At 40.0% G+C, this 22,392-nt stretch overlaps 2 protein-coding genes and 1 long non-coding RNA gene across 3 annotated transcripts; all 3 read left to right on the top strand.

Moving 5' to 3' along the window:
- The first annotated feature begins 2,044 nt into the window (after nucleotides 1-2,044).
- ntan1 (N-terminal asparagine amidase) lies at nucleotides 2,045-10,947 on the top strand. Its single transcript, XM_084425136.1, has 10 exons — nucleotides 2,045-2,241; nucleotides 2,803-2,905; nucleotides 3,015-3,080; nucleotides 3,168-3,276; nucleotides 3,418-3,491; nucleotides 3,558-3,611; nucleotides 7,244-7,297; nucleotides 7,951-8,048; nucleotides 9,963-10,076; nucleotides 10,784-10,947. The coding sequence occupies exons 1-10, from the start codon at nucleotides 2,161-2,163 to the stop codon at nucleotides 10,943-10,945; spliced, it is 915 nt and encodes a 304-aa protein (XP_084281262.1). The 5' UTR covers nucleotides 2,045-2,160; the 3' UTR covers nucleotides 10,946-10,947.
- Nucleotides 10,948-14,383: 3,436 nt separating this feature from the next.
- Nucleotides 14,384-16,125, top strand: LOC311301241. The gene is made up of 4 exons (XR_014629422.1): nucleotides 14,384-14,483; nucleotides 14,776-14,835; nucleotides 14,921-15,010; nucleotides 15,090-16,125. It is a non-coding gene; the product is annotated as an uncharacterized lncRNA (long non-coding RNA).
- A 1,838-nt stretch (nucleotides 16,126-17,963) lies between these two features.
- Nucleotides 17,964-20,350, top strand: LOC311300834 (GTPase IMAP family member 2-like). The gene is made up of 4 exons (XM_084425443.1): nucleotides 17,964-18,031; nucleotides 18,482-18,542; nucleotides 18,649-19,302; nucleotides 19,384-20,350. The coding sequence occupies exons 2-4, from the start codon at nucleotides 18,521-18,523 to the stop codon at nucleotides 19,677-19,679; spliced, it is 972 nt and encodes a 323-aa protein (XP_084281569.1). The 5' UTR covers nucleotides 17,964-18,031; nucleotides 18,482-18,520; the 3' UTR covers nucleotides 19,680-20,350.
- The last annotated feature ends 2,042 nt before the right edge of the window (nucleotides 20,351-22,392 follow it).

The raw sequence follows: 22,392 nt of genomic DNA, 5'->3' as shown, positions 1-22,392 counted from the left end.
CTTCATTCATTCGGTATTAAAGTGAGTTTAGACAGCTCGTCCTTTTGATGACAGTGCATGAATATTCACACACATGCAATGAAAAACTCACTCAGACACACACACACACACACACACCTGTTCCTGTGAAGTGCGGGTGTATTCATCTGAGACAAAAACCACCAGAGACTGAAAACCTCAGGATAAAACACCTCATTTTCATGCGTTCCATTCAGTGAGTGAATAATCACAGACCGACGGATCAAACACACCTGTGTGTGAATTTAAGGAGAGAGTTGGTGTCTCATTCTCTTTGGTTTTATATAATGGTGCTCTAGTTAATTAAATCCAGTCTGCCGTGGACTGATTTTGCAACGCGGGATGTTTCATTCAGAAACGATGGAGAGTCGAACCAAAGGACACCAAACACTGAGAAGCTAACCAGGAACAGGTGAGGGTAATCAATCACTGCGGCAACAAACAAGCGTTACTATAGAAACAGGAACTAAACGCGATGGGAACAGAAAATACACTTCAAAATAAAAGTACAAATTGCAAAAACTAAACACAAAACATGTGTACATATATATTTTTCTTTAAAAATGCATTAATATTCTATATTTGTTTAAAATGTATTTGTGTCTCAACTATTTATGAAGTCTAGAGAAGCAACCTCGTGTCATATTTGTTTTTTATTGCCCTGAAGAACCTTCTACAAATATGATGATAAATCAGTAAGGTTCAAATAAATGGGTAAATAAATAAATTAGCTGTAAATGAATAAAACGTTATTCAAATAAAACATTTGTATTATATTAGGTAAGTAGTGAGTATAGAGGAATGTATGAATATACATATTATATGTATACACATATATGTGTGTGTATATGTGTGAATTCAGGACACAAGGATCTGGAAAGCATTTGATCTGGGTGTGTCAGCATGAGAACAAACTTGGTTTAGTCACAGGACAACGTTCTAATATGCTAAAAATATGAGAATTGTGCAAATTATGAATGCAAAATAGAAGCTTCTAGATAAGTGGTTTCAGACGTTTATTTGTCATTGTTTGTACTGTTGTTGTGCAATGAAAGTGATTAAACACTGAGTAATTCTTGACATAGTGATTCCATTGCAAACATGTTCCCGGTAAACCTCATAAACTGTGATCAACACACACACACACGGTCACAGTGAGTTGGCACTTTAATTCCTTGATTGAAATAGTTATAAACCTTATAGATTTAACAAGCTAAGAGAGAAAAATAAAAATGTAAGATGAATTTGAATTAATTTGGGTATATATAAAAAAAATAAAAATGTAACTAGGCTTTTGTAACTATGGTATTACTTTTAGAGGTTAATAACACTGATCTATATAGAATGGCAGAAAGAAATGTCATTATATAGATCAGTGGTTAATAACCATTTCGAATATTTAACTTTTTATTAACAGTCAGGCTAAAAATAAATATATTTCCCATAATCGCATTAAAAAGGGGTTGATTTTTTTTGTAATAATTTTTTTATTCTGTAAAATTCTAATACGGATACTGTAGGCTACATTGTGTTCATATCAGGAGATGGATTACACATTAACTCATCGGAACATTTCTTTCACATTTCTCAAGAATAAGGAAAGAAAAAGCCTGAGCAAACCCAGGCGCCGAACGTCATCAACTCAGATAAAGGTGATGCACTAGAGCCTCCTGCTGGTCAACAGCGCTATTACACATATTTACAGATATTAATTTTTTTAACTATAATTTATTTAATAATTAGTTTAATTAAATTATTATACAAGCTACATTCCAGAAAAATGTCTACGTGTTTTACAAGGAATTCAATTAAATGCCAGTTTTTTTTATTGATGAGCCGTTTATTAATTGCAGTCATAGACTTGAGCGCCGCCTGTCGGACTGTACATGTATCGCACATTGCAAACACGCATCAGCCTTTCCTCTGAATTTCGTTCTACAGTTAAACTGACTTCCGGTTGGTTAATGTCCCTTCTAGCAAATCAGTTCTACTATTCAGAGTCACATGACCTGTGACGTGTCATTGGAGAATGCGGAAGAGAATGAGGAGGTGCAGCGGTGAGAGAATCTCACATGACTGAGTTATTAATCACAAATATTTAAAAAAAACATAATCAGATGATCAGATGTAATCACTGTCAGGATGCCGCTGTTGATTCAGAATAAGCGAATAGAGCGCGTGACCTCAACCGCAGAGCTCTTCAGCAAATACCCGCACCTGAAGGTACAAACATAGTAATCTGAGAGCATATTTAATATTTGAAGTAATATAATACGGCAGTATGTATGCACAGACTGTGATACATAGACCCTCTTTCACTTTATATTTTAAAACCTACTCGGGTATACAGATACAAAGGTAGAAATCCTTAAAAGTATAATATAAAACATCAATACAACATCAAATATACTTTATAATGTGTGTGTATATATATTTGTGTGTATATGTGTGTGTTAGATTTTACAGCCCTATATACTGTATAAATATATAATGCTCTTGTTTTTTTGTTTTTTTTTGCATGCAACCTATTAATTAGCTCATATACACACTACATGTAATATTGGTATAATTTTATGAATTTATTTTCCACTCTGCAGGACTATTGAAGTGTATTGCAAAAATGTATTATAATAAAGAAAAAGAAAAAAATTCAAACTTGAATTCCTACATGCATCTTGATGTTAAAAACATTATTTTTTGTCACCTTTCACACACTCTTCATATAGAGCTGACAGTACAGGACGTGTGTGTGTTTCGTCACATCGATGTGTGTTTCTCTCTTAGGAAAGTGCGGAGCAGTTTGTGTGCCGAAGCCTGGAGCCTGTGGACCCGAAACAGCTCCTGTACGTCCAGCAGAGAGAGTTTGCGTCCACGACTCCAGCGGACAGTGAGTGTGTGTGTGTGTGTGTGTGTGTGTGTGTGTGTGTGTGTGTGTGTGTGTGATGAGCGGACGACATCTGTCAATCAAATCAAACGGATTGTGTCTCTTTCCTCAGATTCGGTCTCCATCCTGGGCTCTGATGACGCCACAACATGCCATTTAGTCGTTCTCCGACACACAGGTGACACGAAACCTTCTTCAAATCAATATCTGATGCCGTTTCACTGCATGTACGCGTGTGTGATCCTGCTTCTCTTCTGTTGTGAAGGCAGTGGAGCGACTTGCCTTGCACACTGTGATGGCTCCAGCACATGGACTGAAGTTCCTCTGATAGTCAATGCCGTCACTTCTATAAGCAACCCTGATAAAGACGGCAGGTGCTGTGGATCTTCATGCATCACTCAACTCAAATGGTGCTTTCACATATATAATGACTGTAGGAGTGTGTGTGTGTGTGTGTGTGTGTGTGTGTGTGTGTGTGTGTGTGTGTGTGTGTGTGTGTGTGTTTGTGTTTTCAGACTGGAGCTGCATCTGGTCGGGGGTTTCGATGACGACAAGAAGACCTCTCACTCACTCAGCCTTAGTATTCTGGGTACGTTGTGTAGAAATGTGTGATGAAGACGAAACGATCAGAATATGAGAGTGTTTTGTTTTACAGCTGCCTTTCAGAAGCAGAAGGAAGACGTTCACCTGGAGACGTGCTGCATCACAGGTCAGAGGTCGCTTGTGCTGTTCACTGTCTGACCAATTCTCTAGTTTCTCTAAATTCAGCTTAAAGGGATACTCCACTTTTTTTGGGGAAATAGGCTCATTTTACAACTCCCCCAGAGTTAAACAGTTGAGTCTTACCGTTTTCGAATCCATTCAGCCGATCTCCGGTTCTGGCGGTACCACTTTTAGCATAGCTTAGCATAGATCATTGAATCGGACAGGACCATTAGCATCTCTCTCAAAAAAATGACCAAAGAGTTTTGATATTTTTCCTATTTAAAACTTGACTCTTCTGTAGTTACAAGGCACAAGGCACGCTCCCTGTGCAAGCAGGTTGTCACGTTGGTTATGTTGACGGAAGTTAGCCTATTTTCAGGCGCTGCGTCATATCATTACGCCTGCTGGACTCATGGTACGGCAGCAAAGTTTCTTGATTATTACGCCGGAATGAGAGTATAGTTCCTAGCCATATCAGCCTAGAAAATCGCAAATTTTCATTTTCCGTCGGTCTTAGTACACAATGTAACTACAGAAGAGTCAAGTTTTAAATAGGAAAAACATCGAAACTCTTTGGTCATTTTTTTGAGAGAGATGCTAATGGTCCTGTCCGATTCAATGATCTATGCTAAGCTATGCTAAAAGTGGTACCGCCAGACCCGGAGATCGGCTGAATGGATTCGAAAACGGTAAGACTCAACTGTTTAACTCTGGGGGAGCTGTAAAATGAGCCTATTTCCAAAAAAAAGTGGAGTATCCCTTTAAAGGGGCTGTGTGTAGAGTTCAGAAACCTGTGTTATAGTGACACCGGTGGCCGTTATCGTGAACTGCAGCTCTGTTCGTGCTCATGTGACGAATACGAGACTGAACGGGATTCGAGACCCTGATATCAGAATCAGAATCAGAATGAGCTTTATTCGCCAAGTGTGCACAAACACACAAGGAATTTTTTGTGGTTTTTACAGGAGCTCTTGGTACATACATACATATATGACATTAGAACAGGCATTTAAATGAGAACATAAATAAATAGAATAAACAATAATAATAGTTATAGTATACATCTGAAACAGTTATGTACAGATTTGTGCATTGTGTGTACAGCTCTATAAATAAAATTTGTATATGTATTTACACAAAAAAACCTCTTGCTTCTCTCTCAAGTACTGAATGAATTATACAGCAGGTGTTAATTGCTGTTTTAGCTGTTTAAGCTGGAGATAGCATGGGGGAAAAAACTGTTTTTGTGCCTAGATGTTCTAGTGCGCAGAGATCTGTAACGTCTGCCTGACGGCAGAAGTGCAAACAGGTTTTGGCCGGGGTGGGAGGGGTCTGTGATGATGTTCCCTGCCCGTTTCTTCACTCTGGCATTGTACAAGTCCTGAAGGTTGGGGAGGTGTACACCAATGATCCTTTCAGCTGTCCTAACAGTCCGTTGTAGTCTTCTTATATCTGATTTCCTGGCTGACCCAAACCAGACAGTTATAGAAGTGCACAGAACCGACTCAATAACAGCTGAGTAAAACTGAGTCATCTGCGCTTGTGGTAGGTTGAACTTTTTCAGTTGACGAAGGAAGTACAACCTCTGTTGGGCCTTTTTGACAATGGAGTCAATGTGATTGTCCCACTTCAGGTCCTGAGAGATGGTAGTGCCCAGGAACCTGAATGACTCCACTGCTGTCACAGTGCTGTCCATGATGGTGAGAGGGGGGAGTGCAGGGGGGTTTCTCCTAAAGTCCACTATCATCTCCACAGTTTTGAGCGTGTTCAGCTCCAGGTTGTTATGACTGCACCAGACAGCCAGCTGTTCAACCTCTTGTCTGTAAGCAGACTCGTCACCGTCCTGGATGAGGCCAATGACTGTGGTGTCGTCTGCAAACTTCAGGAGCTTGACGGAGGAGTCTTTGGAGGTACAGTCATTTGTGTAGAGGGAGAAAAGCAGTGGGGAGAGAACGCACCCTTGGGGGGCACCAGTGCTGATGGTAAGGGTCCGAGATGTGACTTTTCCCAGCCTCACTAGCTGCTGCCGGCCTGTCAGGAAGCTGATGATCCACTGACAGATGGAGGAGGGCACAGAGAGCTGGGTTAGTTTATTCAGGAGGGTATCCGGGACGATGGTGTTGAAAGCGGAGCTGAAGTCCACAAACAGGATCCTTGCATAAGTCCCTGGTTTGTCCAGATGTTGGAGGATGTAGTGCAGTCCCATGTTGACTGCATCATCCACAGACCTGTTTGCTCGATAAGCAAACTGCAGGGGGTCCAGCAAGGGTCCAGTGAGGTCCTTCAGGTAGGCCAGCACCAGTCTCTCAAATGACTTCATGACCACAGATGTCAAAGCAACAGGTCTGTAATCGTTAAGTCCAGAGATTTTAGGTTTCTTGGGTACCGGGATGATGGTGGAGTGTTTGAAGCAGGAGGGGACTTCACACAGCTCCAGTGATCTGTTGAAAATCAGTGTGAAGATGGATGACAGCTGGACAGCGCAGGCTTTGAGACAGGCTGGTGAGACACCGTCTGGGCCTTTGGCTTTCCTTATCTTCTGTTTCCTGAAGACTCTGCATACATCCTCCTCACTGATCTGAGGTGCAGGCTGAGAAGCAGTATGGGGGAGGGAGGGGGGTGTTGATGGTTGTGTGTAGAGACGGTCAGAGCGGGTGTGGGGTGTGAGAGCAGGCTTTATTCTCACGACGAAGCTCTTATTCTTCGCTTAGAAGTAAAAAGAAGTTGGAAATACATTAGCAGTGATAAACCGTTAGCGAACATCCCGACGCCGTCCACCGCTAGAGCGACACTTAGATGAATCTGTAAATATGAGCTTCACGCTTTCCTCTCAATAACTGAATAAACACACAAAACTGCCAGCGGTGAGAAAACAGCGGTTCAGAAATCATCTGATCATAGAGATGTGGATCTGAGATTCACCGGCATCATGACGACAGATGAGCTCATTAATATCACACGGTTATGATAGTTTGAGTATAAAGTATGATAGATCTGACTATGAGAGACTATAGTTTAAATCAATCTGAATTTTCCTTGCATGACACATTGACATTACAGTACAGAATGGCTTTTTCGGCATTATCCTGAACACTGTAAGTATTAATGTCATGTGTGAACGATAGAGAGGCTCTCGGGAGCGTAACCGTCACATGCTTCGATTTTCCCGGGAAAAACATCCCGAATCCTTCATATAAAAGTCTACAGGCTCGATTTTTAAAAGTTTCGTTACAAGCTGTTCACACATTAATACAAAAGTGATTAATACATTAAAATTCTTACATATAGCCCCTTTAAAGGGACAGTTCACCCTTAAAATGTAAACCTGTGTAATGTTATTCTTTCTGTTGATCATAAAAAATTTTTTAAAAATAAAATGATGAAACCTCATAAAACCACAGTCATTACAATTAATTTGTTATATTCTAAATCAGGAGGTCGAATGATGCTTTATGAGAGGAACAGACTCAATAATCATCATTCATGAAATGTGTCCCTCTGTTGAATTACAGCTTAAATGTACATTAACACATTGTGTTTTACTCAGTTCTTTGAGTCTGTTCTTCACACAGAGCTGATGTGTGACTTCAGGAAACTCTGACTGATAACATGCATATCATAATTATGTTTCTTCAGACATGAATGACGTGAGCAGAGACGGGGTTCACCGGCCGGTGGTGTGTGGGATAGGTAATGTCAGCTTCTCTTCATGATGTCCTCTGTTCTCTGAGCTGTGCATTTACAGTATCAACTGAATGTGATGAAAGTTTATTCTTATTATTATTATTATATGTGATGAAAGTTTTGTGACGCACAATAATATAAAAACACTAATAAAGGCACATTTTTCAGTTTCACTCAACAATAAACAGAAAGTGTGACCAGTGCGTCAATTTGTGATAAATATTGTGATTTCAATTTGTTTTATTTTTGAAAGCTCCAAATTTGTGCTTGTTTAGCCAAAATTTGTGAGGACATTATTTTGGCAATAAAATAATAATAATAATTATTATTATTATTATTATTATTATTTAATGATTATTATTAGTACTAAAATATATTATGATATATTTCTCTATAAAATAAAGTATTTATTTAAAAAAAAATTTTTTTATTATTATTTATTTAAATGAGTATATTAAGACAAATAATATAATAATAACATTATTTCACATTAAAACGGCATAATTTCTTCATTTTCAAATGTTAAACTATCAAGCTTTTATTTGATTTAAACCACTGTTGTTGTGTAATCTCCAGTTTCTAAGTGTTTCTGGTTGCACGCCGCATCAGTGTTACTGCATGAATCCTGCTGGACGTGTCGGTGTTGTGTGTGGTTTCAGGTGTGAACGTTAAAACTGGTCACATGTTTCCCGCCTCGTTTGCGTGTCGAGGGCCGGCGGAGGAGCTCAGATCCGCGCGCACCTTCTCCGGTGGAGAGGTACACAGATAACACAACTAATCTCCTTCAAATGTAGATCTGCATGATGATACTATTGACCAATCAGAATCTGAGTAGCCGAACTGACGGAGTCTCAGCTCATCCGGATCTTCAGCCAGATGAACTGGATAATAGAATGTTCTGATTAGGGCTGCACGATTAATCGCAATAAAACCGCACGCGATTTGGCAAAGGCTGCGATTATTTTAAGCGCAGCTTGTCAGTGGAGTGCGGCTGATCGGTAGTAAACACTGCCCCATTTGAACACCAGAGGGCGCTCTCACGCAAACACGATAAATATGCCCCGCCGCAGAAGTACAATAACGGCGTATCATTCCAGGAAATCCCTGTCGCTGTAGCTGAATAGCAGGGGGGCAGCGTTTCATATTATGTTGAAGCTTCCCCGGGCGCCGCCATTGGCTATCAGACCATCACCTGCTGTTAGCATCCCATTGACTCCTATTCATTTTGGCGTCACTTTGACAGCGAATAACTTTACATCTGAGGCGTTTAAAGACTCCATTTGTCCATTATTTATTTCTAAAGAAACACGAAAATGTATTAAAGGCTCCATTACCTTGTATCTTACATTATGGCCCCGTAGAAGCAGTTTTTGTAAAAATAGGCTAACGATTGCGTCATACCAACGCGACTCTCTGTCGCACAGTAGAGAGATTACCATATGGACAGGAGGAGAAGCTCGCGCGCAATCGGGGGGACGTGGAGGCAAAATGACAAAGTAATTAATCAGAATACTTAGCAAAAGTTTCTCCTGCTCCAGCTCATGGACAGCTCCTACTCACACTCTCCGTCTCTGCAAGTTTCGGAAGGGAATGATTCAGATTTTGCTTGGCACAGCTACTAGAAGACAGACGGGTTGCTCACGTCACATCTACGTCGTCAAGCTCAGTGTGAGTCTGCGCAGTACGCTCAGCCATCAGGAAGTTAGTGCTTCTAATTGACTTCACTTTCCTCTGTTGAATCCAATGGGGTCGCTGTGTCCAGTTTATATACTGTCTATGCTGAATAGTCAGAAGATTGAAACGCTTTGATTAAACATGACTTATAAATGCACGACTGCCTTATTCTGTGTCAGAAGCTCATCATCTCACAGAAAGAGGAGCTCAACTGTCCTTATGAAGTGAGTTTGGAGTAAATGCATGTTATTAAATGTTGCATGTTATTAAAACGAGGTTCATAAATGATTCTCGTGTTTGGAAAGATATTTGACTCGTGTTGTTTTTTTTCAAATGCACGTTATAAGTGACTCAAACTCACAGTGCTTTCAGATGGAGCAGCGTTTACAGAGCCGTACATCAATGACAAACTGCGCATAAAAAATAATCGCAGCCTTTGCGATTTTAAAATCGCGATAAGCGATCTCGATTTAAGTGCGATTACATGGAAATTGCGATTAATCGTGCAGCCCTAGTTCTGATCCAGTCTGACCTCTGACCTGTAACGCTGCCTGGATCATGATCATACACTGTTCGCTCGTTGGCCAGAGGAGAACTGAGCGACTGAGTCTGGGTTCTCCGTTCTGTCACTGATGGAGTTTTGGTTCCTCGCCACTGTCGCCTTTTTTCGCCTTTGTCTTTTGTCTTGCTTAGTTGGGGACATTTAATATAATATTCAACAATATTATTGATCTCCTGCATTGACACCATTATATGAACTGAACTGAGCTGGACGATGACATCACGGTTTTCTCCAGAGCGGCTAGATATATAAATGAACTAAATTAATAACTTTTTTACAACAAAAATGAACCATCACTGAATTACTTAAGCTGGACTGTGACGCTATTTTCTTCTGGACACAAACTTTGTTGCATTATTCTCTTGTTACCTCTGTAAAGCTGCTCTGAAACACTCTGTGCTGTAGAAGTGAGCTGACTGTACCTGTTCTCCACAGATGGTTGAGGTGTATGACTCCAGCCGAGAGCTCGTGAGGATCGGCCCGTGCCGATGGACGCCGAACGAAGACCTGGGCTTCTGGCTTTCTCAAGATGATGACACCATCCTACAGGTCTGAACACTCCTCAGAGTTTGCATACGTGCTTCTGTTGAGGATCATATCTGATGCATTTCTTTCTGGTATAGTTTTATTCAGAGACTCAAACTGAGCAAACATATGCCATATGGCGCAGAAGCTGATATTTATATGGACAAAAAGTAAGATGAAATTATGATGCTTGTAATATAAATCAATGAGCTCTTTATAACAGTGCAGCAGATACTGACATAAAATCACATAAATATTAATATCTGCCAATAATGTCTTAAGATGATTTTTAAATGCTTAGTTTTATGATCAAAGCTGTAGTTTTAAAACATATAATGCAATGCAATACAATGACGATTGAGAGATGAACAAATAAACCTTCCTCAAAAGCCTGATGATCATATTTTAGACCTCAGTCGCTTCAGTCCAGTCAGTGTTCATCTTAAAATATCACTAACAATATTAAAGTTATTCTTGCCTTTACTTGAAAGTCAGTGCAGATTTGACATCAGAAAGACACGAGAAGCTCGAGCTGAAGGAGGACGTTTGTATAATTATACTAAAAGACTTTTACTGTATTAAAAAGTCTAAACTGTCAGTCAGACGACAGGAGTGCAGGAGATTGTGTGCGACATCAGATCATATAGTGATGATTAATGATGTTTAGTGTGTTCAGTCATTGATCAGATCTGCTGGATGAAAAGCTCATTAATGTCTGGTTTGTCCTTCAGTATTTGTCCACGTCTCCGAGCGCTGAACCTCCTCACTTCGTCCAGCACATCAAATCCACCATCCGGTTCCTGCTGGATCATCCCAGTGCAGACGAGCTGTTCCCCGGCGGACAGGCTCAGCTCTACCGGCGCTCTGAGGAGGGGGGGTGGGAGAGAGTCTGACCTCTGACCTCTGAGGAGGGGGGGGGGGGGGGTGGGCGAGAGTCTGACCTCTGACCTCTGAGGAGGAGGGGGGGTGGGCGAGAGTCTGACCTCTGAGGAGGAGGGGGGGGGGGGCGAGAGTCTGACCTCTGAGGAGGAGGGGGGGTGGGCGAGAGTCTGACCTCTGACCTCTGAGGAGGAGGGGGGGGTGGGCGAGAGTCTGACCTCTGACCTCTGAGGAGGAGGGGGGGTGGGCGAGAGTCTGACCTCTGACCTCTGAGGAGGAGGGGGGGTGGGTGAGAGTCTGACCTCTGAGGAGGAGGGGGGGTGGGCGAGAGAGTCTGACCTCTGAGGAGGAGGGGGGTGGGCGAGAGTCTGAGGAGGAGGGGGGGTGGGCGAGAGTCTGACCTCTGACCTCTGAGGAGGAGGGGGGGTGGGTGAGAGTCTGACCTCTGAGGAGGAGGGGGGGTGGGCGAGAGAGTCTGACCTCTGAGGAGGAGGGGGGTGGGCGAGAGTCTGACCTCTGAGGAGGAGGGGGGGTGGGCGAGAGTCTGACCTCTGACCTCTGAGGAGGAGGGGGGGTGGGTGAGAGTCTGACCTCTGAGGAGGAGGGGGGGTGGGCGAGAGAGTCTGACCTCTGAGGAGGAGGGGGGTGGGCGAGAGTCTGACCTCTGAGGAGGAGGGGGGGTGGGCGAGAGTCTGACCTCTGACCTCTGAGGAGGAGGGGGGGTGGGCGAGAGTCTGACCTCTGAGGAGGAGGGGGGGTGGGCGAGAGTCTGACCTCTGAGATGGGGGGGGGGAGTCTAACCTCTGATGAGGAGGAGGGGGGGGTCTGACCTCTGAGGAGGGGGGGGGGGGGGCGAGAGTCTGACCTCTGAGATGGGGGGGGGGTCTGACCTCTGCGGAGGAGGGGGGGGGGTGGGCGAGAGTCTGACCTCTGCGGAGGAGGGGGGGTGGGCGAGAGTCTGACCTCTGAGATGGGGGGGGGAGTCTAACCTCTGATGAGGAGGAGGGGGGGTCTGACCTCTGAGGAGGGGGGAGGGCGAGAGTCTGACCTCTGAGATGGGGGGGGGGGTCTGACCTCTGCGGAGGAGGGGGGGGTGGGCGAGAGTCTGACCTCTGAGGAGGAGGGGGGGTGGGCGAGAGTCTGACCTCTGAGGAGGAGGGGGGGTGGGCGAGAGTCTGACCTCTGAGATGGGGGGGGGGTCTGACCTCTGAGGATGGGGGGGGGGTCTGACCTCTGAGGACGGGGGGGGGGGTCTGACCTCTGAGGATGGGGGGGGGGTCTAACCTCTGATGAGGAGGAGGGGGGGGGGGGGCGAGAGTCTGACCTCTGAGATGGGGGGGGGGTCTGACCTCTGAGGATGGGGGGGGGGTCTGACCTCTGAGGACGGGGGGGGGGGGTCTGACCTCTGAGGATGGGGGGGGGGTCTGACCTCTGACCTCTGTGACCCACTCAAACCCAGCCAAAGGCCTTTGAACGTTACAGTAGAAGCTCCTTCACTGATCTGAGACCTGCTGTGAAGGCCATCTCTCTGCAGAGTGGATTATCTGAAGATGGATTTACTAATGCGTGTTTTTCAAAGACGGCCCTTACCATCGAGACAAGAGCTTATTAACTCTTTTATTTCTGTTTTATTTCATGTGTGTACATGCATCATATGAATCATAAGACGTGTGCTTTATTTTAAACTGATATGATGTCACATTGTTTTCTTCCTAATATCCAGCTTTGTCTCATTTGCTCTTTATGAATTCATTTGAGAAACTGTAAATACAGTATGTTTGTGTCCTTTGAGGAGAAATCAGAGAATTAAAATTCTGTTACCAGAGGAAACACTGTGTTTTATATATTGAGTCCTTTATGTAATAATAACAATGGAAATGTTAAATATATTCATCTTTAGGAAGAAACAGAATGAAATGAGGGAATCTGTTTATTGCAGATTTCAGATGAAATGTTTGCCAGATATGAAATACTGAAGTACAACATATTTAAAACGTATGATAGACTATTTAACTTTTTGCCTATAATATAAACAATGAAACAAAAAATGTAAAATATTTGAAAATAATCAACAGGCAACAGAAATTATAATTCATATATGATAAAGTGCTGCATGTGAAAATAACATGTACACTCACCTAAAGGATTATTAGGAACACCTGTTCAATTTCTCATTAATGCAATTATCTAATCAACCAATCACATGGCAGTTGCTTCAATGCATTTAGGGGTGTGGTCCTGGTCAAGATAATCTCCTGAACTCCAAACTGAATGTCAGAATGGGAAAGAAAGGTGATTTAAGCAATTTTGAGCGTGGCATGGTTGTTGGTGCCAGACGGGCCGGTCTGAGTATTTCACAATCTGCTCAGTTACTGGGATTTTCACGCACAACCATTTCTAGGGTTTACAAAGAATGGTGTGAAAAGGGAAAAACATCCAGTATGCGGCAGTCCTGTGGGCGAAAATGCCTTGTTGATGCTAGAGGTCAGAGGAGAATGGGCCGACTGATTCAAGCTGATAGAAGAGCAACTTTGACTGAAATAACCACTCGTTACAACCGAAGTATGCAGCAAAGCATTTGTGAAGCCACAACACGCACAACCTTGAGGTGGATGGGCTACTACAGCAGAAGACCCCACCGGGTACCACTCATCTCCACTACAAATAGGAAAAAGAGGCTACAATTTGCACGAGCTCACCAAAATTGGACAGTTGAAGACTGGAAAAATGTTACCTGGTCTGATAAGTCTCGATTTCTGTTGAGACATTCAGATGGTAGAGTCAGAATTTGGCGTAAACAGAATGAGAACATGGATCCATCATGCCTTGTTACCACTGTGCAGGCTGGTGGTGGTGGTGTAATGGTGTGGGGGATGTTTTCTTGGCACACTTTAGGCCCCTTAGTGCCAATTGGGCATCGTTTAAATGCCACGGCCTACCTGAGCATTGTTTCTGACCATGTCCATCCCTTTATGACCACCATGTACCCATCCTCTGATGGCTACTTCCAGCAGGATAATGCACCATGTCACAAAGCTCGAATCATTTCAAATTGGTTTCTTGAACATGACAATGAGTTCACTGTACTAAAATGGCCCCCACAGTCACCAGATCTCAACCCAATAGAGCATCTTTGGGATGTGGTGGAACGGGAGCTTCGTGCCCTGGATGTGCATCCCACAAATCTCCATCAACTGCAAGATGCTATCCTATCAATATGGGCCAACATTTCTAAAGAATGCTTTCAGCACCTTGTTGAATCAATGCCACGTAGAATTAAGGCAGTTCTGAAGGCGAAAGGGGGTCAAACACAGTATTAGTATGGTGTTCCTATAATCCTTTAGGTGAGTGTATAATGGTGACACTTTAGGGTAGAGAAGTGTCCTACAAAATACTAATATTTTATTAAGAAAATTAACCACATAGAAAATATTCCAATCGCCTTTATGGCCAACTGTTAATGATTAAGTTATGTGGATGAATATTGCTCAAAGTTCATAAATGAACATATTTTACACGGAAGTAAAGGAAGGCCAGAAGAACCAAGACGAGGTATGCTGATCAAATATTACATTTTGCTTATTGTTTGGTATGTTTTCTGTGCTTGCATGTTTAAAAGAACTTTCCAAAAAGTGTATTCATAAGCTTTTGTTCAGCGCAGGTTCACTTTTGCACATTTCCTTCACATTTTCTTATATAATCCCTTTGGGGGGAAATCTTAAAACAAATTAGTAATAAGTGTTATAAAATTAGTGTTACATCTTCTGTGATTACTAGGCATTGCTTAATGTTTAAAACATGATAAAATGGCCGCGTGTATTAAGTAAAGTTTTCTTATTACCAGTTTCATGAAGAGCAAGCACAGCTTCACACACTGAGATCATGGGCGCTGCACCTTCTAAAGGTAGGAGAAGTTTATTTCAACTATAAAATACTTTGATTAGACGCCTATTTGTTAGATGAGAATTATAGTGATTTCTTTCCACAAGATAACGAACCGATTGAGGAAAAAGGAAACACATTTTGTGAAAGTGAGCTCAGGCGGAGACGTGGAAGTCTGCAGAATAATCCTCATAACGGTGAGTATTTCTCCACTAAACCTACATCTGCTCTCACAATCACTGAAGCACTGATTATGAGTGTCATTTTCTTTTACAGTGAGAAATGACAAAGAAGATTCAGAAGAGAAGACGCAGAAAGTGTACATTGAACTCCACAAATTTGTGCTGATATTGATGGTTATTGCAGCTCTCATTGGTTCAGTTGTTGGAGCTCAAGCTGGAGTTTCAGGATCTTGCAAGGGAATGATCTCCGGTGTTCTTGTAGGGATTATACTTTCCAATTTCAAGTTTGCTTATAAGCCACTGTAAAAAAATATAGATTTTCATGATTTGTCATCACAACTTTTTTCTTTTGTCAAACCAACTTAGATAAATAGTGTGGTTTAGATGACATAATATTTTGAGTTTCTGTTTATTAAACCAATCTTCTTCATTGTATTAACTCAATTTTTTTTTATTTCAATGAACTCAAAATTATAAGGCAACCAGGTAATTTACTCTTTTAAGTTAAACCAACAATATTTTCTTTACAAGCCAAGTTGATTGTACTTAAAAATTTAAGGCAGCAACTAAACGTTTATTTTTTACAGTGTTTACATTCAGATGTATTCACGCTTTTATCCAACCTAAAGCAAAACATTGTACACCATAAGCTACAAAGTTGATCACGTACCAGCTGGTACAGACATTAAAGCGCAAACAGTCCAGAATAGTATTTTTCAATTTTATTAAGTATATATTTCAGAAAGTTCATATACAAGTAATGTGAGTTACATAATCAGAATACTTTTTTCAAGGTAAGTAATGCATTACTTTTACATTTACAACAACATATGCGAGTTACTTTTTCAAACAAGCATGTCCAGCCCAGATGAGATAAAGTAACACAAAAGTAACGCAACTAGTTACTTTTTAGGCAGTAACACAATATTGTAATGCACTACTTTTAAAAGTAACTTTCCCCAACACTGGCATTGTATGTTTTATTGAAAACTGAGAGGGACGATCTGTACACGGCTGACACTGGTAAACTGAAACCTGAAAAGCAGAAGAAAAGAGAAAACAGAGATAAAAGACTGTACTAATTTACACTCCTGAATGAAACACAGACTAAGACAGAAGGAGTGAATACTGGTGAAGTGGGATTTATTATTATATTCTTGCATTAATAAATACCAGCATTCATCCTAAAGTTTGCCTTTTTGGTTCTTACATCATTTCTGTGGGAATAACACATTTAGACAGCTTTATATGCTTTATATTAAAGACGTGAGGAAGCTAAACTGCAGGTGTTTGCTAGATTTTGTGCTGTTGTTGATGAAGTTTCCTGAGCAATTGTGAGAAGAAGAGATTGTGGAGTCCAGAACTACAGTGGAAACAGGAACGTACGTTATAAATATGCTTCACTCATAATTGTTTAATTGTCCTTAAGGATCTTGCATCTTGCAGGGGATTTTAACACGTTTTAAATGTTTAAATATGTTTCTCATATGTCATGGCTAAATTACATTATGCACTATGTAAATAAAATTTATTTGGACTAAAATCATGTTAAGGATTGTATGGACAGGTTAATTAGTCTAGACTAGACTCATGGCCCAGTAAGCAGATACTGTACATTCTGGTAAATATATTGACATATAATGGTATTTCATTGCAGTGTAATGGTAAATCATTCATAGAGACTCATATGTCATAAACAATGTGATTTTTCACCATTTTGCACCTGATAAAACGAGCTGGTAAAAGCGTGAGATCATTCATGGATACGGAGAGATGAAATTCATTAGATTCACAGTCATTACATTCTCTTTTTTTATTCTATTTTATAAAAGACTTCCAATTTTACATACAGCTTTTGGAACTAAAAACACAAAGGGCTGAAAATACGTAGTTTTGAAAGCGTATAGGCTAATATTCTGACTGGAATTTAATTTTGAAGAATACCAGAAAAACTAAAAACTTTGATTAATAATAATGGTTATAAGTCCTCAAAATCACTTTCCATTATAGGCTTCAAAGCCAGTTGTTCAGTGACATCATCCTCCAGGAAGTGACATCATCTTGGAGGGAAATCAGCAGCACAGACATCAGTAAGTAGAAGTGCTCTTGTTTCCGTCTCTTTTCCTGCAACCACATTTTTTGGTCTTCTAATTTTATATAGGCCTATCTTTTGGGACAAAACATTGACAGTGCTAAATACATGTTTGTATCACTAACAAAATTACAGTAATGTCCTACAAAATATTAGAAAGATTTAGGCTGGAAAAGAAGTAATTTTGCATTTGGTTTTAAGATTATTTTGGAAGGATATACATACCTATTAACAGAAAACTGGGGTCTATGGTAGAAATGTGTGTATTTGATGTGCTTTTTCATATTCAAAATCACTTTTTGGAAATTAAAGAACAAAATACATCATGAATTTATTTATTTTATTTGGAAAATTATACAACTCTTTATGAATCAGATTTCTAACAATTTAAAAAATGACTTCTCATTTATAAATGTGAAATTTTACATAATCCTTTTGGAACAAACCAAAAATAAAAGTGCTGAAATTTAACTTATTAAAAATGTTCATCAGTTTCAATCCCCTTTATGCCTTCACTAGTTCATTATAAATAGTTTTGTTGTGTATGATGTAATGCATGATGATTATAAAAACAATGATCAAAATGTTGTTTAAAATAGTTTATATGGAGTATGATTGTCACTCAGAAGAAAGTATTTAATGTCAAGTAACCAGACACACAGAAATCACAAATTTTGCAATCTCTATGTATTAAAGTTTTTTTCAGTCTGTATTTATTTGCAACGAATAAGATTTGAGAAAGTATCTGGATTTTTGAAACATGTGACCAACCAGATCCTGCGAGATCACGCCACCAGAGCACGCATGCCTTATGGGCAACTAACATTAAATATTCATTTTACAGTACTGTTCAAAGTTCATACACAACACCATATACGGCATAAATGAAAGTATTTCTTACACGGAAGTAAAGGTACAGAAAAAACACCAGCTAGCAATACGAGGTAGGCTGAAACTATATTACATTTTGCTTATTGTTTGATATGTTTTCTGTGCTTGCATGTTAGAAAACAGTTTAAGTGTATTCTGCTGATGAATAAGCTTTTGTTCAAGCTTAAACGAGAAAACAGGACTTGATCTTCAAAATTTCCTCAAGGTTTCCTCTTTTAAGTCTGTTGATATAAGAAGTATTTTTCATAATGTAAACATGTGGACCCTTGATAATGCAATTTACCCTTTTTCTAAATAATTGTTATAAAATTAACCTTCCCTACACATTTTTTCATATATTTTCTCTAAAAAATTCATGCCACAAATCAGCATAAATAAGAAAAATTAGTGTTACATCTTCTGATTAGATGATTAGGCATTGCTTAATGTCTTAAAACGAGAGAAAATGGCTTTGGGAATTAATTGAAACTTGTACAACAGACTGCGTGTTTTCTTGTTATCAGTTTCCATGAAGAGCAGAAACACCTTCACACACTGAGATCATGAGTGATACACCTTTTCAGGGTAGGTCAATCATTCTGTGTGTGTTTTCCAATGAGGAAATGATTTGATTAAACACCATTATGGAATAATATTAATTTGTTAATTTGATAATGCTTGCTCTTTAAAGGAGGGTCGTCTGTACAGTCAGAGCTCAGACTTGTGATCCTAGGAAATGAAGATGATAGGAATAAAGTGGTAAAATCAGTCCTGAACTGTGAGAATCTGACAGGAGTGAAAGTTGGTCAGTGTTTGTTACATCAGCGAGATCAAGCTGGACGGAGGATCACTGTTGTTGAAGCTCCAGGATGGGACAGATCCTCAAAACAACAAACGCCAGAGATCATAAAAGAAGAGGTTGAGAGAAGCGTGTCTCTCTGTCCTCCAGGACCTCATGCTCTTCTTCTGGTCATTCCGGTGAAAACTCTCTCTGAAGAACCGTCTACACATGAGATTACAGCAGCACAGACTCACATGGAGTTGCTGTCAGAGCGCGTCTGGAAACACACGATCCTGCTGTTTGCTTGTGATGAAGGAGTGGAAGATCCACAGATCAAAGAACACATTCACAGCGCAAAGATGATCCTGGACAAGTGTGGAGGACGATCCTATGTTCTTCAGAAGAGTGCTCAGATCCATGAACTTATAAAGAAGATAGACGACCTGGTGGAGAAGAACCGTGGTGATTTCTTCATAGTTGAACTGATTAAACACAAGACACAAGAAGCGTCTGGAGAAAGTGAGCTCAGAAAGAGACGTGGAAGTATTGAAGATCCTCCTAACTGTGAGTATTACTCCACAAAACCTGCAGCTACTCTCAGTTTCTGAAGTCCTGGATCTATTAGTGTTATTTTTTCTTTTACAGTGAATAAAGACAAAGGAGATTCTGGGGAGAAGAAAGAAACCACAGAGTCTGACAAACCTTCGGAAGACACACCGAAAATCTGCATGGAATTCAAAACTTTTGTAGTGATATTGATGGCTGTAGTTGGAGCTCTTATTTGTGCAGTTGCTGGAGCTGAATATGGAGTTTCAGGATCTGTCGCTGGATTAGTCTCTGGTACCATTGTAGGGATTTTACTTGCAAGTATCTCCATGTACATTTACACTAACATTTATTTACGCTCGTACCCAAAAAAACCTACACATCATACATCATAAGCACTTGAATCATAAGGTGCTGCAAAGTTTGAAAGCTGAACAGATACGCGCTAGTACAGATATAAAAGTGCAAACAGTCTAGGAAAGTATTTTCTTATGTACATATATATTTGAGAATGTGCATTATGTATAGATATTCTTGAAAACTGTGAGGGACAATTTGTACAAGGTTGACGATGGACATGTTGTACTGTAGATTTGAACTGAAAACAGAAAAAAGGGCAAAAAACAGCTAGCGAGATTATAAAGAGATCAAAGACTTTTACTACACTAATATACACTCTTGAGTGAAACACAGCAAACTAGGACAGAAGGAGTGAATACTGGTGAAGTGGGAATTCTTGCATTAGTAAATACCAGCATTCATCCTAAACTTTGCCTCTTTCTGACATAATTGATGTGGGCATAACACATTTAGACAGCTTTATATGCTTTATATGTCCAGAACTACAGTGAAAACAGGAACATACTCTATAAATGTTACATTTTTTATGAATTTTTAATGGTTTCCTTATACATTTTTTTAATTGTCTGTAAGATCTTACACATTTCAGGTCTTCTTTTTTTTAAAACACACCAGCATGTTTAATTATATTTCTCGTATGTCATCATGCGGCTTTAGATGACTGTACAAACACGATGTATACTATGTAAATAAAATGTATTTGGGCAAAAATCATTTTTGTTTGTTTAGGATTTCATGTATACATTACTAAGTCTAAACTAGACCCATGGTCCAGTAAGCAGATACTGTAAGGTTTTGGAAAATATATTGACATTTAGGCTAATGGTTTTTGGTTGCAGTTTAATGGTAAATCATTAATCAGACGTGTCATAAACAGTGTCAGGCCATTTTCCATGTCTGGAGTTTACACCTACTCACATCAATGTACTGATAAAAAGAGCTGGTATAAGCGAGAGTTCATTCATGGAGCTGGAGTGATGAAATTCATTAGATTCACTGGCATTATTACATTCTGTATAAATTAGGTCAGCTGGAACCGGGAACACTTCCTATAACACCCGATGTACTCGTTACATCATAAGAAGAATGTTTGTTTGTTTTTTTTTTGTTTTTTTTTTCCAGAATGCATTAACCCTCAAACAGGCAAGAGTGGAAAATTATCATCAACAAATTATTTCATGTCACTTTTAATATCATCTGGACTTAAGTAAAGCATATCCAAAGGAATTTTTGAAATATTAAGCGCTTACCTACCTTTGAATGAACTTGAGCGCGAAAAAGACGCGATATGTGAACTGCCTCTTGGCGAGCGACTTCGATACTTTTTTGCTACTTTGTAATAACTTTCTGCGGCCAGTGTTTCTGGAAATGAACGAGGGTAAAATCTTTTTTAAGACCTGACTAAATGAAATTTAAGACGGCGGATGAAAATCTTTAAGACGTTTTAAGGCCTTAAATTTAAAGTTCAGAATTTAAGACTTTTTAAGACCCCACGGGAACCCTGGGGCCCTATTTTATTTGTAATAAATTGTTGTTAAATTCTAAGTTTCATGATTTCAAATAAGACATGCTTTTTGATTGCTAACATTTTAACTTAACCTTTACATTTGAGTCCAGAGTAATGGAAAAAAATGTATCCGGAAATATTAAAATGGAATTGAGTCCGTACATCATCGTGATGTTCACTTTGGAAACGCCAAGCCTTTAACCTGAATGCATGTGTGCCCTTTTATGACTCCGCTGAGATTTGCTGATGGTTCATTCATGTTTTATCTGATGAGGAAGCGCAGGTGTTTGGCAGGACTCGAGCCTCTGTGGTTTAGAGCATACTGACTTATCTCTTTGGCAGCGTTTATGATGTGAACATCAATGATAGTTAACCACAGCACAGTTTGTTTGTTTCAGTCGTCTTGAAGTTCTTCACAACATCAGTTTTTCCAAAAGTTCTGTATTTGTAAATGTCAAGTTAAAATATTCTCATTTGCAAGTAGTAGCCTAACTCATTTTATAAAACAGTTTAATTTTCCCTCCCAAGATCTGTTATATTCTCTCCTTGACATGAGGTTAAATACAAACCTCTGGGTCTTCATTTGAATCTCCAGCTGTGATTCACACTTCTATAAGGTTGGCGCATCAGGAGACTGCAGCCGTGTGTTTTACTTTGAAGCTTCTGCTTTGCTTCTAAAGGTGTGAAAAAACGTTCACATACTTTTACTTTCAAATCTCATGTCTGAACTCATGTCCCCTCTCAGAATTATTTTATTAGGGGAGGAATGTAGAAATACTGTATCTGTTTACTCGAAATGGTGCCATAGTTGGACTCTTACGTTTGATCTACAGCATTGATTAATGCAGAAAATACGAGCTTGTGTTATAGTTTGTAAAATACAATACCTTACTAAATTAGTCTTTATGGATCCAAACAGTTGCTGTTCATTGATTGTCCCATAGAGTTTTGTAAAGGCCTTTCTGTCAATGTAAATACTATAGGGTATGGGTTCAAATAGTTTCTGTTTTCTTATTTTTATTTACAGTCGGTAGAGCTTTACTCTCTTTAATGAGCTTTTACAACTCGCTCTTAGCGTTAAAGCACTTTAATTTTTTTTAGTTCTGCTCTCTCATATAACAGCATTTACAGAAAGTGTTATGACAGTAGATCATAAGGTATTGTTCAATAAGTGCATTTTTCTGTTGGTTTTGGATTCTTCAAACAGAGATGAACTAAATGTCAACTTGTTAAAATGTGCA

This window comes from Rutilus rutilus, assembly GCF_951802725.1.
Source record: "Rutilus rutilus genome assembly, chromosome: 12".
NCBI lineage: Eukaryota > Metazoa > Chordata > Actinopteri > Cypriniformes > Leuciscidae > Rutilus > Rutilus rutilus.
This window is presented reverse-complemented; position numbering and strand designations above follow the sequence as displayed.

What these genes read in the sequence shown, in the direction of transcription:
- ntan1 (XM_084425136.1), top strand. Translation starts at nt 2,161, where the DNA reads ATGCCGCTGTTGATTCAGAATAAGCGAATAGAGCGCGTGACCTCAACC. An exon ending in ACTCAGCCTTAGTATTCTGG is followed by an intron (nt 3,492 to 3,557) that starts GTACGTTGTGTA and finishes TTTGTTTTACAG; the next exon opens with CTGCCTTTCAGAAGCAGAAG. An exon ending in GGAGACGTGCTGCATCACAG is followed by an intron (nt 3,612 to 7,243) that starts GTCAGAGGTCGC and finishes ATGTTTCTTCAG; the next exon opens with ACATGAATGACGTGAGCAGA.
- LOC311300834 (XM_084425443.1), top strand. Translation starts at nt 18,521, where the DNA reads ATGAGTGATACACCTTTTCAGG. An exon ending in GAGTGATACACCTTTTCAGG is followed by an intron (nt 18,543 to 18,648) that starts GTAGGTCAATCA and finishes TGCTCTTTAAAG; the next exon opens with GAGGGTCGTCTGTACAGTCA. An exon ending in TATTGAAGATCCTCCTAACT is followed by an intron (nt 19,303 to 19,383) that starts GTGAGTATTACT and finishes TTTCTTTTACAG; the next exon opens with TGAATAAAGACAAAGGAGAT.